Source organism: Falco naumanni, chromosome 4, assembly GCF_017639655.2.
Source record: "Falco naumanni isolate bFalNau1 chromosome 4, bFalNau1.pat, whole genome shotgun sequence".
Lineage (NCBI taxonomy): Eukaryota > Metazoa > Chordata > Aves > Falconiformes > Falconidae > Falco > Falco naumanni.
In genome coordinates, this window is record NC_054057.1 from 45,280,861 (window position 1) to 45,299,364 (window position 18,504).

The 18,504-nt window shown below is 37.0% G+C and overlaps 1 protein-coding gene across 3 annotated transcripts in view; it reads left to right on the forward strand.

Moving 5' to 3' along the window:
* WAC (WW domain containing adaptor with coiled-coil) overlaps positions 1 to 18,504 on the forward strand; it is a 63,460-nt gene that overhangs the window by 15,899 nt on the left and 29,057 nt on the right. For all 3 annotated transcript variants that reach the window (XM_040591909.1, XM_040591907.1, XM_040591908.1), the window contains exons 4-7: positions 9,919 to 10,025; positions 10,813 to 10,928; positions 11,459 to 11,571; positions 13,031 to 13,339. In XM_040591909.1, the coding sequence (XP_040447843.1) occupies positions 9,919 to 10,025; positions 10,813 to 10,928; positions 11,459 to 11,571; positions 13,031 to 13,339 (645 nt within the window). The remainder of the gene's footprint in view (positions 1 to 9,918; positions 10,026 to 10,812; positions 10,929 to 11,458; positions 11,572 to 13,030; positions 13,340 to 18,504) is intronic.

Below are 18,504 nucleotides of genomic sequence, written 5' to 3' on the forward strand. Positions count from 1 at the left end.
TGCAGCAGAAATGGATTTGACTTAGTTTTTTCAGCATGTTATTAACATCTCTTCTCAAAAACAGTTCCCAGTTGAAAATTAAATAAGCATAAAATTAAAATCCTTATACTTGTTGCATATCTATACTGTAATAAATACACATGTGGCATGGCACGTCCTGAACTGAGAGAGTAGTTTGTCCAAGCCTAATCATTTCACAAATTATCATGTAACATTTTGAGCAATTGCTGAATTTAAAAATATTTTCAATTCAGTATTTTCAAGTTAGCTTGCTCATTTGTAATGAGTTACTAAAAATGTCATTAATATGGCCCTAGAATTAGAAGCAAAGTTCTCTTCAACTGGCAAATATTAATAGCACTTAAGCAGTGATCTTGTATTGAAGTGGAGTTTGGTTCTTGTCAGATAAGGTTATTAAGTAACTGAAGGACAAAGAAGGCTTTCTTGTGTTAGTCTGCAAAATTAGAATAGAACTGAATGAGACAAAATTCTGCATGCCTTTGGAGGGTAGTCAAATTTGATGTATCTTGAGATATGAATTTGAGATAATCTGGTTTACAGTTAGTATTCTAAAGACACATTTAAGAAGGGAGATACACAGTATCTTTTTTTGTTCTTTTTTTTAACATGGTTAGGCATTGATTCTGTCACAGCTTTTTTATTAAGGATATTAAATGTGATAGTTGCATCTGTGACTAACATTTTACAGGAATTCAGTAGTGTTTTGGAATAGAGACTCCTTTTTTAATCTTTCTACATTTTTCTAATCTTTCTACTCTACAAATTTGTAGAGTTGCTGACTCTAAATGGTGCACGCTTAATTGAGATTAAGGAAATTAAGATGGGGTTAAGTTTGCAAGCAGTTGTCACTGCATAACAATACTTATGTTCAGAAAAAGTTGCAACTTCATCATCCTTATTTTAAACTGAGTAATGGAAACTTTCATGCAAGTTAGTTTGTAAGTAATATTGCATTTGTAGAATCTTCTGCTTAAATTTTTTTGTCCCCAGTAAACTGTCCCCCAAACATTTAAAAGAAAATTGAAAGTTGTCAAACAACATGGCCTCATTCTTGCTTAATCTTACTTTTGCTTAGAGGATTTTGCCAGAGAATTTAAGTTGTCATACCATGCTCAATTGATCGCATCTTCTGAGAGGGAGTACTAATTTGGTGCTGGTGATACATAGGAAAATGTCTCAGAGCTGTGTTCTGGCCCTTGCCTTTTTTTTCCTTCTTCATAAGCAGAAATTATTTTGTACGACCCCTGGCCATACAAACTTCTGTCAGTGATGACCAGTTTATGGTGTATCAAGTCTTTCATAGTATTACTGTGCTATTTGCAGTCTTAAAACATCGTAATACCCAGTTTTTAGAAAGTGTCTGCACTTTGAGCGATTTCCGTCTTGCATCACTGAGGTGTAAGTGTTTCCTCCAGTCTATTTTATGTTCTTTGGGAAGCTCCTTGGATAAAATGTAAAAACTGTGACTGAGGCGCACACATGCCCACACACCCCACACCCCAAATGTTAAGGGATTTCTTTATGCAGCTTTAGTAATCCTTAAACCTAATTTTCAGAAAGCATTTGAGCATGTGCCTATTGATAATAATGTAACAATACCCCAGATTACTAAAATATTTTTCAGAAATGTGTTAACTACTTTTTCCTCTCAAAACTCAAGGAAAAGAAAAACTTTCTAAAAGTTTGTAAAATGGGGATTACCTACTGACATTTAATGTGCATCAGTGATTGCAGAAATAGATATTCAGGGGATCAGACAGAAGTGAAATTTTTATTTTTTGTGGTGTGTGCTGAATATACTTCTACACACACTTTTCTATTAAAGTGAACAGTTTGTCTTTGTGGTAACTGCTTATTATCAGGTGCTTAGATACAAAGTTAGTTTCTACTTAAGATCCAGTTTAAAACCTTAATATACTTTATTTGATATAACCTGAAATGTTGTTCATACCATTCTTGCTGTATTTATGTAGTGGACTTCTTATTTTTTAATAAGAGATCAGACCAATCTGAGGCATGAACCAGTGGCAGTCAGTCTTCTGTTTACTCGGGGGTGATGAGGATTGTGAAGTATTGTTGCCTGAGGTAGAATAATGCATCACTGCGGTGCTGTGAGACTTCCATTACCAAACTTGAATCTCTTAGTACTGCATTTACAGCATGTTCATGGGAGGGCTGGCTGTTCATTTGGGTTCCATGGTGCTGGGGAGGGTTTGGAAGGAGGAAATTCAGTCTGTTGCCCATGTGCTGTGTTAATGCATGCTGGAGTAAATGTCCTTACTAGTTCCTGGTAAGGATTCTGGCTGTCAGTTTAACACTTCTCATTTTGTGTGTCATAATGATTAGAGAGCCCCTTTCTGTATGAAGCTCTTCTTTGAGGACAGAAGAACCTCTCTTGTGTACTCTTACACTGTATTAGAGATGTAAATTTTTCTCTGAGCTACAGTCAAGAATGAAAACGTAGTTTAGCTATGAAGTGACTATGACTGTGCAGTTGATTGCTCTCGAATAAAGTAGGTGCCTTAGAGATGTACAGTGTTGAGGATGTTGCTAGCTTTGCTTTAATTTTATTAGGGGACCTGAACCCAAAGTGAGGAAATAGCAAATGTAAATCTGAAGAATTTGTTGTCCACTTAGAGTTCTTAATTTCACATAAATTCAACTTGTAGATTTCCATTTGTTTAAAAGTAACCTTAATAACTTTTGGGTCTTACTAGAAATGTTTAGGAGCTGGTTGGGACTTGCCTTTATTTAGGAGAAAGAGGCAAATTTGTTCAAATTATGCTGCTTACTGCTCTTCAGAAATAAAGAACACAAGTTTTTACAGGTGATGGTAAAATTTTGTGCAGTCATCTGCTTATTTTTGTTTTAATAGTTGAGGTATTAAGGAAACTGCTGATATACTGGGTAGGGATTTGTCTAGAGTGTGGTGGCAATGCATGTTGCATCCCTTAGGCTTTTTTGAAGGATATGACTTGGGACATTAGAGTATTGAATCTTTGAGAAATTCATTGGATTCAGTGGACCTTGTTCAGTGAACCTGATTGTTTGCTGAGTTATGTGTAAGTTGAAAAGTGATTTGTCGCTGCTGCTGGGAGGTTGGCAGAGGGGAGGAAGACAATAACCCCAAAATTTCTTACCTATTTTGCTGTAGCTGTAACAAGGAAAGGAGCAAACTAGAAAGGGATACTTGGGCAAAAATAAGTTTATATCTGTTCTACCAGTAAGGACAACCCAAGCTGTTAACATCTATTTAGACTGAAGTACAACCCTAGGAAAACAGTCTGTCTGTTAGCTGCTGGAGTAGTAAATCACTGAGTTGTTAGAACTCAGGAGTTTGAATTCAATTTGAGCTGTTTTATTACTGCCTTTTGCTTTCCTTTTTGATGAGCAGATAACTGGTTTTCTTTGCAGAGCAGTTTGTACAGTTTGCCCTAAGATTAAACTTCAGTTTCTAAAATAAATTGAAAAGATCTAATTAAAAATAAAAATGTAAGCAGAAGACAGCAAAATAGCAAACTACTGTTATGTTATGGAATGTGTAAGATAAAATTTGAAGCTAATCTTCATTTCAAGACTCGGTAATGTCTTGCTTTGAGTATTTTGTTAGTAAAACAATACGAGACCTTGACTTTCATTGGTTTACTGTTCCTAGCTTTTCCTTCTTCTGGTGTTATCTTCTTACTACCAATTTTGAAGAAAAGTTCTGTTATGAAGAAAACTGTATGCTTACAGTATAATTTTTATCTGTTGTTGGTCTTTCGTCCCACTCCATGTATATAGGACTCTTGTTGTGCTTATACTAATATTTTGGACTAATTTCTGTGAAATTTTGCATGAATGGTAACTTGGAGAAAAAAATGAAAACTTTTCTTTACATTGGGAAGATTATCCCATGAATCAAACATTACAGAACACAGATGTTGCGGTTCCAGATAGGCAGTATGGTAGGAGAGGAGGACAGGGGAGGAAATGGGGCTTTGCAAACATTTTTGCTGCTGGTTGACTGGTATAAAACATATTTTTGGGGGGCATAATGAGTATGTAATTGGGTAGTTGGGCAGTACAGTGATCAGGCTAGATATTCTTTCTTTGGCAGAGCACTGTGTGTTCAACTTGGTATGTTATGAATTTCTGGAAAATGTTACTGCGCAGTTGGTGTATTCTCTGAGGTGTTGCTCTACTAGAAAAATGGCAAGTTTTTGTGCTTTCAGTTGCCTGTGGAAGACAGCCATATTTTATTTCAGTACAGCAGGCCACATGAAAATGCAGTGAAGAAAAATTATGTTTTGTCATATTACTTCTACGTGTGGCAAATAAAAATGACCATGATAGGATGTTCAGTTACTGCTGAGACGTTGGGTATTATGTCCTGTATTGTGTCTTTTCTTTCCTTCCCATATGCAGAACTTTATAGTGTTCTGCACAGAGATTTGCACTGAAGTTACAGATGTCAGTTGAAATACACTTCAGACACTTTAGTTTAGGCTTATCCTAGTTAGATTTCCATAATTTTCGCTTTTAAAACAAGTCTTAATTAGCTATCCCCATAAAATACCACTACCATGAACTAAATCGCTGATAAATTTTCTCTGTTAAGAAATAATTAGTGTCTGTCAGTTGAGCAGTATTTGTTCTGTTGAGGAAGATGAGGTTCTAATACTGTCTCTAGCTTAATGAATTTGATTGCATATTAGCTAAGAGTTGGAACATGGAGGCATAGAACAGTATGTATGGTGTTGAAACAAGTGGAATGAACTTCCTTGCTTTGCTGCTTCTCTCATTGTTTCTTTCCATACCCCTGGTTTCTGGGCACCGAAGGCAGTCCTACAGCCCTTCTTGAATCCCTGTTCCCTCTGGAGGGAGCGAAGGGGTAGACTGCCTTTGAGTTCCAGTTACAGCACTCATTATTGCTAGGGAGCATTTTTTGTGTTTCCTGCCCAGCTGGTGAGCATTTCTAAACTTCTCTTTATATTATCTGACACTTTATATTACGAACAAAAGGAAAGTTAGGATATTAACGAGGTATTTATCTGACTGAAAAGGAATCAGAAATGCTCTTATCTATGTTGGGCTGTATAAAGTTAACTATTGTGTAGTGCAACACTGTACTGTAGTGCTGCAGCTACTGTAATGTTACTGTTTGTGCCTCGGTAGAGTCTTGTGTGTGAGTGGAGGTTGTGTGAACTTGTTTACTGTCTAATTTCACAGTGTACATTTGTTTAAAGATTATATTTTTTTTGGCCCCCTCCCCATTTACTGATCTGGGTGTTTATGATACTGTATAACGTTATGAGTCAAAAAGAGTTATAATTAGTCTGACACTTGGATGCCAGAGGATAGTGTGAAATGTACAGTGATGTATTTGACTCTAATTTATGTTAGCTGGTTACAAATGGATGCTATAGGTGCTAGTAAGGAAAGAGTTTCAGCTTGTTCTTGAAAGACAGCAGTGGATAAGGGAGGGAGATCATTTGCTTTATTAGAGCAGTCTGATCCTTAGCTAACTCAGAATTCCAACTTAATTTCACAGAATTGAAGTGGTGTTAATGGAGACATTAATTAAATGTGATAATTACTAGAGAAAGCTGACTATGCTATAAAATGGAATATTCTTATTTCACTCTGTTACGTTTGTTTTCCAAGTCCAGAGTAGTGTTGAACCCTTGTTGCAGTTCAAACTGCCTTGGATTCAGCAGTTGGGATCTGGAAACCACTTACAAAAACGTTAAATTGAGTCTTGGTGTGGCAGAATCTCAAATCTGTAGTAGGCATTAAGTCACTGCCTGGTTTTTGAATAGGTTCCCAGAACCAATTGCTTTTTGTGCTTCTGGCAGATTTTAATGCATTAGTGAGGAAGATGTGATTTTTGTTTGAAAAACTTGAAGATAGTTATGATAATTAAACCTTGGCTCTGACCTGTCCTGTGACCTGTTCATCACTAGAGATAGTGTTATTGAAGACTTGCTCATATGGTTGCACCACTAGAGTTTTATGTAACTGCAGTGCTGGTGCCCTTCTTGGCCATCTTCCAGTTAAGAATAGCTGTTTCCAGATTTAACTGCTTCCAAAATAATGATTAAGCTGAGGAAAGTCACAGTGATGGTGCAGTAAACTTTTCCATGGGAAGTTCTGTAACTGAACTGGAGGATTTATAACAACAGTGTGAATTTCCCTGTGGTGCATCAAAGATGTGTATTTGTAATTGCTAACTCTGAAGGTATGCTAATAAGCATTTTAAAAACAAGTCTTTTTGTCCCTCTTTCTTGAAGAAAGTGGGACTAGTGAGGAAAGTCTAACTGTAAGAGGAAGGGTGAGAAGTGCTGTAAGGGAACGTTTTGAGGGACAGCAGCGTGGTGTGTACCTTATCACTCCTGTTTCTAGGCTGTGGTTTAATCCTAGTGATCCTGTTCTCATGATGTACTTCGCCAGGCAGGCAACTGGAAGACACAGAGCTGGTGCGGGTCACAGCCACCTTCAAATGGCTCGGGAGTTAGGCTTTGCTAATGGTGAAAGCCAGTGTACGAGTAAGGGGAGCCCCACTTCTTTTAGAGGTAGACCTCCACTTGTGAATTGCTCTCTATGGCCTTTTAAAGATCTTTAGCAACTTTACCTGGCAACCTGAGTTGGCAGTGCTTGCTTGTCTGGGTTGTCGGAATGTCTAGGGGACTGCTATGCTAATACGTACTTTTTTACACTGAGGCAGCAAGATTTTAGTTGTGGTTGATTTGGTGATACAGTTTTGGTGGTTGCATATGGTCTTTAAGCCCTTAACTTGTGTGAAGTGCATAAAACTCTTGTTCTCCCAAGTATCATCTGCTTTGGTCTTGGAAGCTTCCCAACAGCAAAAATCAGTTTGTTGGCCCTTTTGTATGCTTGTTCCTTGAAGTTTGGGTACTGATCCAAATGTAAAGCAGTATTATGCATAAAATAAAATGGAGGTATGGGAGTGAACCTACACCTGTAATTAGGCTGTGTAATTGTCCTAGACACCATTGGGTACATATTTATGTTTGGCCCTTGTAAAAGCCCCCGTAGCTTGTCCTGGCAACCCGAGGCAATCAGTATTGCTGGAGTAGCCATGATCCATTTTTATGCAGCTGAGGCCGGCCCAGGTAGGGCAGGATCCCAGACTCGAAGTGAACCCACGGGTGTACAGCCGGGAGTTCTGCTAGAGGGGCCGCAGCTCAGTGCAGAGAGGCCCAGGGGCTCTGTATGACGAAGGTGCCGCATGGGCGTTTCTGCTATCGGGGCCAGCTGTAGGTGGGTGTGACTGCTGCAGCAGCTCTGATACCCGGGGTGTTCTGTGGCTCAGTACTGGGCCTGGGAACCAGGGCAGCCAGGGAACAGTGTGAAATGGTGGGGGGATGCTGCTGAGCTGTTAGACCACGTGGGGCTGAAAGTCTGTGCAGTGAGTTTGAGGGCATTGTTTATAGATTGGACAGAACTGGCTTTAAAGGTTTTTGTTGATTTAATGCGTACATTGTTTGCTTCTTATCATGTTTGGAAAATGTGTGTTACATTAGATTCATTGTAGTAGTGTATTTAGACCACTATAGTATTTAAAAATCACCAACTACATCTCCAGTATGCTGAACAAAGTGTGGTGTTACTGCATCCATGGTATGGGATTGCATTGGTCTTTTCTGAAGTTTTGAAGTGACTAATATCAAACTTCTTGAACAAGTCACCTGGTAAATGTTTGTCTTGTTTTTGCCTTTAAAAAAGGAGATGAATTTACCTCATAATAGAAATGAACTAATATGTCTGCATTAAGCAACCTACAGAAACCCATGAAGAATTTTTAATGGTTTTATCTGAAGAGTTTGGGAAGGGTATAGTAAATAAATAAAGACTTAATAGAATGATTAATATGAAAATACTAACCCAGCTATCTCACTGCATAATCAGTGTCTGAAAAAAAATAAGACTGTTGATGTGACTGATGGAGGAGTACTGTCTTGCAATTGTAATATACTTCTTGTATACATTATGGGGAATTAGATGTGCCGGTTTTTATAGATGTACATTAAAGTCTAAATTCTAGAGTTTTCTAATTTATATAACGTGTTAAAGTCACATCATTCACTAGAAGCTCAATTTTTTGTTGTTATTCATGTGTGTCACAAGCATGTGATGGTGTGACTATTGCTTTGACAAGCTTAAGTTACCCCCCCCCCCCCAATAAGTAATTCCACCATTCCACCTGGCTCTGAGCATGCAAGATACTTGTAGTGTAGGACTAATTGTCCAGCCCTTGGACGTCTGTATTTGAGGACAAGTCTTTTTCCTTTGTTTTACCTCCAGATCTTTAAAGAGAATGACATACAGTTTTAGCCAAAATAGTGTAGGAAAAGGTTCAGAGTTACTGATGGTTCAGGTTGCAGTAAGTCATGTGTTTGCAAATCAGTCTTTAACCTTTGTAGGCTACTAAACAGAGTAGTCATGGTGTACTTCTTTGCTTTTGTGATGGACTGTTTTTCTAACCTGCAGGGTTAGAGGCAGGGAGGAAGAAGTTTGAAACAGTAATTTTGTCATCTCTTGTACAGCCAGAAGGATCAGAAGATAGAATTTGCATTGTAATCTCTCTCATTCTGTACCATGGTATATTATTTAGCCATGTTCTACATGTGTAGCTCTCGAAATACTTTAAAAAAGACCACCAAAAGTATTTGTTTTAATGGCTCCATTGACTCCCACCTCTCAGTCCACTAACAGTGAACTGTTCTTTATTGTAGTTGCCTTAAAATGCAGTCTTTGCCATTTGCGAAGCACTTTGCCTTCATATTTAGATATGACCACTATATAACATATAAAGCTAGTGGTGCCTAGTGTATTATCTCTGGGTATTTAGAAACTTCTCAGTAGGCAGAGGGAAAATAAAGGCAGGGAGAGTATTGTGTTTAACGTATCTAGGTTTTTCCCTGAAATGTGTAAGAAACTTTTTTTTTTTTTTTCAGTTTGGTGTGATTTATGTGAACATTTAAAACTTAGAAAGTGGAAATCATATAATGAGGAATGGAAGTTTTTTTTTTACTTTCTTAGAAATTTTTGAGGAATGGGAGGCCCTAAGAGCAGGAAATTAAAATAAGGTTGCAAGGGGTTTAAATGGATGGCCTTGATTAATTGTAATTAAAACTGTTCAGCTGTAATTGGTGATTTGAGCTTAGGCACAGATGTAGATGTAAAAGGTGTTGAGAGTTATCTCTCTTCCCATTCCCCAGCTGTTCTTTTATGTTCAAGTGTTTTCATGGTAAGGAAGAAAACTGGATTACCTTGAGAAGCAGTTGTTAGGGAGGCCAGAAGTGGCAGTTTGGGAAATGCTTCTTTTGGTATTGTAGATGTCAGTACCTATATTGCAGGGACTGAAGTGCAGGGAAATTAATCTTTGTGCATAAACAGAAATAGTTACCTAGAACCAGTTACAAGTAGTCTCAAAAGGGTTAAGAAAAGAGTGTTGCTGCAGTGAAATTAAAACATGATTTTTTTGTATCTAACTGTGTAGGCTGTTGATACATCTAATAAAACTTTCTGACTTAATGCTGAGGAGAAAAATGTCCTTAATTGCTGAATTGACATGTTAGGACTCCTCCAACCCTCAAAAATTATAAAGGCTACTTGTTTGTTTGTAGTGGAATGAAGTTTGATAGTAAGACTAGTGAAGGAACATACTACATTAGTGTAACTAGAAGGGGAAAGTGAGCTCTGCACTGTCTGAAAAAGAAATACACATATGGTCTCCTGAAATACTTCTGCATGAACTATGCTCTCTGGTCCAGGCTGTGGGCAGTGTGCCTTCTACCTTCCACTCTCCTTTTCCTTTCCACTTCCTTAGAATGCAGATGGTTGATTTCTTTGAAATTATACATGTTGAACAGTCTTTCTTTTTTCCTTTAGGGACCAGTTACTCTCCACAAGAAAATTCACATAACCACAGTGCTCTTCATAGTTCAAATTCACATTCTTCTAATCCCAGCAATAATCCAAGCAAAACTTCTGATGCAGTGAGTATTTGTGATTGGGATTCATCTCTGTGTCACCCCATTCATACACACTGAATTTTCATCATTTTGTCTAAAACAGGCGGCATGTTCATTAACTGCTTCATTGAGTTTTCCAGTATCAGTCTTTATTTTGTAAACACTCTGTAAACCCAAGGAGCAGTTGTTATATGTTGTAAAACTATTCTAATTGATAATCAGTAGAGCTTTGAGGTACATGTCTAGAATTTTTAAACACCTGATTATTTAAATGCAGTAAATACTGAGAAAAATATTTTCCATGAACTTTGTTGGTAAATCTAGAGAAGACATTATGATCATTATGATTTTATTTATTTAAGGCACATTACACATTGTGAATTTTAGTCATTTTGTTATCCAGGTTTTAGTAGTTAGGGTGGTGACTGTTAAAAATTGCACTGAAAACAGGATAGCTAAATTTTTGAAGTATACAAAACTTTGAAGAGATAAGTTTTGAGGATGTTCTAAGGTGCAGGAAACTAATGTTATCAATATTGGTATTATTGTATCCCACCAAACATGCTATTAGATGTTGTTTCAGGGTTTATGGGAATAAAACAGGAAGCTGTTGCAGAATGCAACAGAAGTATAGTGGTCACATCTTTTAAACTATCAAAATGAAACAGTCGTTTAGAGGCAGTGTAAATGGAAAGCAGTAATGTGGTGCATGTGAGCATGCCATATAGTTTTTTTAAATGGTGGAAGCTTTTAAATTTGGACAAATGACTACTTGAGAGTTTTAATATACAACACTCTTTGTATTTTAAAGGCTTATGATTCTGCGGACGATTGGTCTGAACACATCAGCTCTTCAGGCAAAAAATACTACTACAACTGCCGAACAGAAGTTTCACAATGGGAAAAACCAAAAGAGTGGCTGGAAAGGTACTTGTGTGTGTCTGTTCATTGTATAAAGAAGAAATTTTCTTAAACTCATTTAAGAGCAGTTGAGCTTATTTAATAGATTACTGCTCTAAAAAGTTGTGGTCCAAATCTACTGTGCTCCTACCCTTACCATGACTTCTGGCACCTATTTTATCCCTTGGTGATCCAGAATGGGAAGAGGAAGTATAGTTGGTTTGGGTTTGTGGGTTTGTTTTTTTTTTTGGTGAGGTGGAGTGATTTGGTTTCATTTGTTCTGTTTTAGGGATTTTTTTATTTTTGTCTGGTTTGTGTTTGGTTGGTTTGTTTTTTTTCCTTTTGTTCGTTTTTGCAATGTTAGCTGAACTGGTACATTGGGGGCTTCAGCAAGCACTAGTGTAAAGAACCTGTGGCTGGAGTTTGCCTGTGCCATCTGTAGCAGCAAGCTCTTCAGATAGTTCAAAACATGTCATGTAACTTCACCCATAGAAAGTGTTGTGTTATGTTATTAGATGATGCAAGTTCTTATTTAACTTGTGTTTTCTTTTCTTCAGAGAGCAGAGACAAAAAGAAGCAAGCAAAATGTCAGTTAACAGTTTTCCAAAAGATAGGGATTACAGAAGAGAGGTGATGCAGGCGACAGCTGCCAGTGGGTTTGCCGGTGGAAGTATGTAGTTTTTTTTACAGTAATATATTCTTGCCTGTTTGTATCACTGTTTTCTTTTCCAAACTTAAAAAAAAATACTATCTCTTTCCTTAGCTGTTTTTCTCACCTTTTTATATAAAAAAAGCCAAAGTGGATAGCATAGACAGCTCTCCCAAATGTTTCTTAAAATAACTTCGAGCCTTTAATAGTACAACACTTGTTTAATGCTGTTCATAGTGGTACTCCTTTTTGTAGCTTTTACTGCCCAGCTTAGTTATCTTTATAGGTAGTTACTGAAACAACTTGCACAGTTTATAGTTGGACTGTTGTGATCATTGAAACCTGTCCATGTCACGTTCTGAGCTTAAAAATAGAGATACAGAAGTCTCTTCTAAAACCTTGATTTCACATCCAAAAATAATAAGCCAATTTAATGGATTATGGTACTGGGGTTTTCAGAGGTTTGTGTACATTATTGAAAGCATATTTTTACCATGCCAGTACTCTTAGCAAAACCTTTCCTGGACTATGAATTTCTGTTACTTGGAAATTTTGTTCCTGATACCTAGCTTTAATCTTTGTCAGTTTTTTCTGGGAAATGGTTGTGCTGTGAGATGCTTTCTGTATGCTGATGTAGTTTGGGTAAATTTGTAGCATGCTTCTCAGGATAGTTTAAAAGTAGAAGCCAAAGTATTTACCTTCGCCTACCCCTTGATTGGAACTTGACAAGGCAGAGATGTATAAAGGGCTGTTCTGTGTATGCTGAGACATACTGCATATGCTAAAACATATTGTATGCTACAGTAAGATAGAAATGCGTTTTGCAGTAACTATTTGTTTCGTGACGGGTGAAAATCTAGTAATCAATAAAAAGAATTACTCTGTATTTGCTTGGTATGTCCCCTGTGTAGCATATTTTAAAGTCTGTGATTGTGTGACAAATGCAGATTAGTCACTCATTTAATATATAGTTTTACTGAATTAATTCAACTGACAGTAAACTCTTTGTAGTAGTACTCAAGTGACTTGAAGAGGAATCTTTGAAGGCTAGAATTTGAAACCATTACATTATACTCTGTGTTCAAGATTTTCAATGAATGAAAGAAAAATGGCACAAATTATCTCTTCACGCTAAATGTAAGATGGAAATAATAGATTTTGATTTAGATTTTTTAGGAAACTTCAAAAGTTCACTTGACTGTAACACTCATTATAAAGCAGCCTTTCATCAAAACACAGTGCTTAACCGGAGCTCTAAATCAAGCAAAGGTCAGAGAAAATGCATTTTGTCAGTGAGTAGAATTAAATTTTGCATTTTTTGATGCTGATCTACTTGAGGCTTTTTTAATCATAAGAAGTTCAATCAGCTCTAGTTGTTGATGTGCATCTGTATTAATCAGTGTCACCGCAACCTTAGACAAGTTTCTAATTTAATCTTTTTTTCATTCATGCAACGTTACTCGGGGAATCCTGAAAAAAGTGGAAGACAAGCATTCCAGCGACACCAGTAGTATGCTCCCACAGAATATTTTATCTCAAACAAGCAGGCACAATGACAGAGACTACAGACTGCCAAGAGCAGAGACTCACAGTAGTTCTACTCCAGTACAGCATCCCATCAAACCAGTGGTTCATCCAACTGCTACCCCAAGCACTGTTCCTCCTAGTCCGTTTTCTCTACAATCTGATCACCAGCCAAAGAAATCCTTTGATGCTAATGGAGCATCTACTTTATCAAAACTGCCTACATCCACATCTTCCATCCCTGCACAGAAAACAGAGAGAAAAGGTATGTCTGATGAAATTCCTTCTAGTATTTAAGATGATGCATTGCATTTGCATTGCTTGTTCAAAGTATATTAGTTCTAGAATTTAAAGATATTTTTCTTGTTGACTGTGCGTGTAGAACCTGATTACTGTTTGATGTGTTTATTTTCCCTTAAACCATGTTTGCTATATCTTACACAACTTCAAATTGACACTGCAATATTTACTGTTTACTTGCTTATTCTGCAAATTGTCATTTCAAATGATAATTTGTAAGACGTATTTTAGTAGGACATGTTTAAATTTTTGTCCTCCCTCATGTTATTTTGGATCTTTGCCATTATTTGAGTTCTTAACATAGTTACACCATTTGAAAGTCATTTTGGACCATTATGTTTTATGAACTGCTGTTACTGTTTGGAATACCAGTGTCGAACTTCCAATAAACACAAGTGCAATTCTTACAGAAAGCAACACAATTTTCTACATGTCTGTAACACCTGCTTTTCTGTTTTGATCTATGTCTTGTGATGTACTGGATCTTCAGTTCTAAAGCTGCTGGAAGTTTGTATTTCTGTATAATACATACCAGAAACATTTAAAGTCATCAAGTGAAGATCAGGACTTTACTGTGCATTGTTTGTGACCCTTCAAAAATCTATATTTTAGTTGGATTTACTGCATTATTAGGGAAGAAGAGCTCAGGAAGATTGTGAGAATGGAGATGTGTGTTATTAGTAATAGTGTGATACTTGGGTATAGTTGAGTTCTTACGAGTGTAACATTGTATAAGAAAATTCTATTTTGGGCACTTTGGGAGGAGAAAAAGTAATTTTTGATAAACATGTCTGGGTTTAATTTTAAATATTGCATAATTAGTATCACACTGAATTCTTTTTTGAAAGATGGCTTGTTGCCGTGTTGATATTGGGAAGTCTGTGTAGTTACGGAAGAGTAGCGCAGTGCTAAAAAGAAGACCAAAAAAGACTCTTGTCTGACATTGGTCTTATACTCTGTTTGCTTCCCTGCTTCTGGTTTTTATTAAAGAATTCCAGCTTTTACACAGGGATAAGTGCACCTGACCATCCAAAATAGTTAAACAGTAGCATACATTGACAAATACTGCAGCGTAATAAAATTGTGCATGTGAAGATATTTTGTATATTTTTCTTGAGACTTTGTGCAATTTTATATGACCTGGTATGTGAATGTTGACTGTAAGCTACAGAGGAACAGAAGATTTTCAGCAATCCTTTTTCTATTCAACACAGTAAAGGAAGAGGTATGGTTTACTGGTTTGTGCTTGGCTTTTGAACCAAATACCATAGTTCCCTGCTTCAGTTCAGCCTCTGTTTTGGTTGCAGTTTGATGCACTTTTAAACATGACAGTGCAAAGCATCCATGTCAGTTTTCTCCTTTAGCGTATCCTGTATATTTTCATTACTGTCTTTAAAATATACTCAAAAAGAAAACCCTTGTTATTACTCATTTCTGGCATTGATTCCGATTTGGTCTGTGATCAGACTTCAAACTGAATATTCTTTCCCAGCTTTACTGCACACCTTTATTAGTTGCTTCCAGTTAAATTGAGCAACTGGATCTTACTCTAATTGAAGGCATTTCCCGTTGTGACAACCGCTACAAATGTTGAGTTCTGCTTTTTCTTATATATGACATTTGACAACATACGACTGGGTACAAGTAGTGAAAATGATTGCACAGTGTGGTCTTGGCACTGTAAATCTTGCTTTAGAATCTGTTAGAATATGGATGGTTCCATATTAAATAATCACTTAATTTCTGTATCCTATGTAGTTGGGCTTTTTATTTTATATTAGTTAAATGGATAGATTCTCTGTAACGCTCATGCCTTGACGTTTTTCACAACACTTCACTGTGAGCAAATGTAATACTTAACTGAGCTTCAGACAGGGTGGATTACAGAAAGTTAGTAAGTAATTAAAGAATCAGAATACATGAATATCAGTCTTGAAATACATATTGGAGAAAATGTGACTTTTCACATGTTACTTGAATTTGCCTCTTTTCTTACAGAAACAGAAAAATTCAGTACAGCTTATATTGTGATAAGAAATAATTCAAAGAGTATATTCAGTCATCTTACCTTTTTCTTTTTTTGTGAATGTTGAACTTCCTTACTGTTTTAAAGAAATTTGACCAGTAAAATTTCTGTAGCATTTTACATATTTAGATTTAAAAGAAGAGAGGAAGCAGTGCTGTACGTTGGGCTGTTTTTGGGTAGTTTGCTTCTGTTACTCGTTCTCCCAGAGGTGACTCTGAACCTGTAGTACTATAGGTATGCAGTTTTTCAAGTATTTGTTTGTAGCTGTTACATAAAATGGGGGAAAAAAAAGTCATGAGATACTCAGTTTAAACAGTCTTGTAACGGTATCTTTGTAGAATTGGAAAATAGTTTGAAAGGTTTATTTTTGCACTAGTGAAGCAGAGAGCCTTTGGTCTTGTTCTGTTCACTAGCAGTGCCATCCCACTTATAAAAAGAGGTAAAGCTGTATTTTTCGCTTATAAAAAAATAGGTTGGTCCAAATGACTGAATATGTGCAGTAGTCCTTGCCTAAATGAGTTCGTGCTTCTTGTCAGTGTGTGGCTGGTAGCTTTATGCCAGCATGTATGTATCACTGTTTTAATAGTTCTGTTCTTAGTGTGTATTTTTTAATGCACTAATAGTTATGAACAAAAAAACAACAAAAAAACCACAAAAACCAACAACACTTTTCAGCTCAATCTCTTTTGCTGCAGGGGTATGTTGTAGTCCCACAAGGAGATTGAATAAAATCCCTGGCTGAACTATAGCTCAGCTGTTAGCAGTAGTCCTCTGCCCTCAATGGCTGGCAGTAGTGGAGAGTTCCTGGGGAACTATTTGACCTCTACCCCTTGGTTTGAATGTTCCAGTCAGAATCTGCTGCTTCTGTTTGTGCTCACTGTGAGTGCTTTATGCAGGTAAAGTGTGGGGTTGCTTTTCCTACTTTTTGGCTGCTTTATCTGTAGGGCACGTCACATTTTCCTATTTCTAATTCAGTTACTGAATGAAATGTTGTATTGTCCATTTCTTAAGTGTGTCTGTCTGTAGGATACTTCTTCTCACACCTTTCCTCCAGGTTGCATCAGGGAGCGCTTCTGTTTCTAGTGCAGCAATACTCTTTTAACATTTTTCTGGAGAGAACTGGGCAAGCTGGCCAGTGCAGTGTTGGGTGGGTTGTGGCCCTGATGCTAGCGGGTTAAAGTAATTGGTCAGTGGCAGCTGAGCTTCTTCCTCTTCCTTTTTCTCACCCCTGCGGTTTTCTTGTAACAGTTGCTGGTCTTTAGCAGTCAGTTATTAACATTGCTCCTGGTGTCATTGCAGCCTCTTTGGCTGAGTTTTGCAGTTTTAAGTGTATTAGTCAATTCATACAGTGGTTAGGAAAAATTACACTAGCAAAACTGTTAGAGGTTTCCTCCAGTACTTCATACTTGTTTGAGCATTGCTATTACTTTTATTTTGGCAGCAGAGGCAAAATACAAAACTTGAGTTTTAAGACTGGAGTAATTCAGATGAGAAAAATACGGATTTTTTTATTATTTTAGATAATTTAAGCGTGTTTGAGAACCTAGCAACTATTGTTGCCATAGTTTCATTTGGGCAAATGTGTTTACAAAATGCATTGCTTTTAAATATTTGTATGTTTTTGTGTGGCTTAAGGTCCTTAATAGATCAGAACTGAACTAGGTAAAAAAGGTGAATGTGATTATCACTGCTTAGAGAACTTAGTTGGTAGAATATACACTTAATCACAGACTAATGTGTTATGATTCTTAATCATCAGCAGTAAGTCAGGCAGTTCAGTTAGCTGTTCTAGGTGGTAGTTGTTCAATCAGTGTAGCAGAGGTGAGGTTTATGGGGTAATTGAATTTCTGAATATTTTGTAATGCAATTTTCCTCCCACAGAGAGCACACTGAGAACACATGCACGAGTTGCTATCACAGCAAAGATACAGCTCAAGCTCGCAATAGGATGGTTGGTTAATACTGTAGTGTTGAATCTGAAGGACTTTGACTGCATTGGTTCTGTTTTAAACAACATAAAAAAATTACATCAGTAGTAAAAGCTATGGGAACACTCAAGGGGGGTCACACTGATAATTCAGGAATTAGCCAGTCAACAATAGTGAGTAATTTCCGTGTCATTAAAAAAAAAAAATCTTTGTTGAAATAAATCAGCTATCCATATGTGCAGCAGAATAAGAGCAAGCTATGTATAGCAGTATTTTAAAGCTGCTTGTTTTATAGGGAGTACTAGTATGTTACAGTCACGAGAAGGACTGTGGAGGAAGTTAATGCACAAAAAATACATTTCCTCTTTTTGTTTCTTCTTTTTCCCCACTCGCTTCTCTGTTAGGCTAACATGCCTGAATAATTTGGCACACTGTGCAAGATGGCAGTGAGCAAGTGCTAGGATCAGGTACTTAAAGGACGCCAGCAGATAAAATGGGGTGACCAAGACAGAAGAGATGTGCCGGAGTGGTGCCAAGCTCTTTGTTGAAACAGAGTAGCTGAACAGACAAAAGACTTAGTTTTTTGCTGCCCTGTATTAAGTCCAGTCTGAATAACTTTATTTTAACTGTAATATGCAAGGCTGAGAATTTCCTTTCAGAATGACATTCACTAGTGGAATCAGCTGTTTGCTTAGGAGTAAAGGTTTTTGTCATAAAGGGGCAGAGATCGGTGACAGCAAGATTCAGCAACACATTAGTATACTACCTCAAACTGAGAAGCTAAGCATTTGCATTCTTGTATCTAGGTTGTAATTGAAGAGCACTGTGGCACAGCTGCTGAAGAATACTTGTAATATTTTTTTCTGCAAGGATTATTTGGCCTTGTTATTAAAAAATCCACACTGCTTAGAAGTACGGAGTGTAGTGTTTCCATTCTGAATTGAATGATGTTTCTGGGGCAAGCAATAGCCTCCAGTTCACTTCAGTTCAGATACCTCTTGGGGAAACCTGCAACAAAGATGCTCCTTTGTCATACAAGTTCTTGTCATAGAGAATACTGACTGATAACTTGGACTTCTTTTTGTCCAAAAGATGTGATAGCAGGTCACATGCAGAAAGCTCTTTCCTAATCATTGTGGTCTTCAAAAGTTATTTTAATTACAGAAAGTTTTTTTC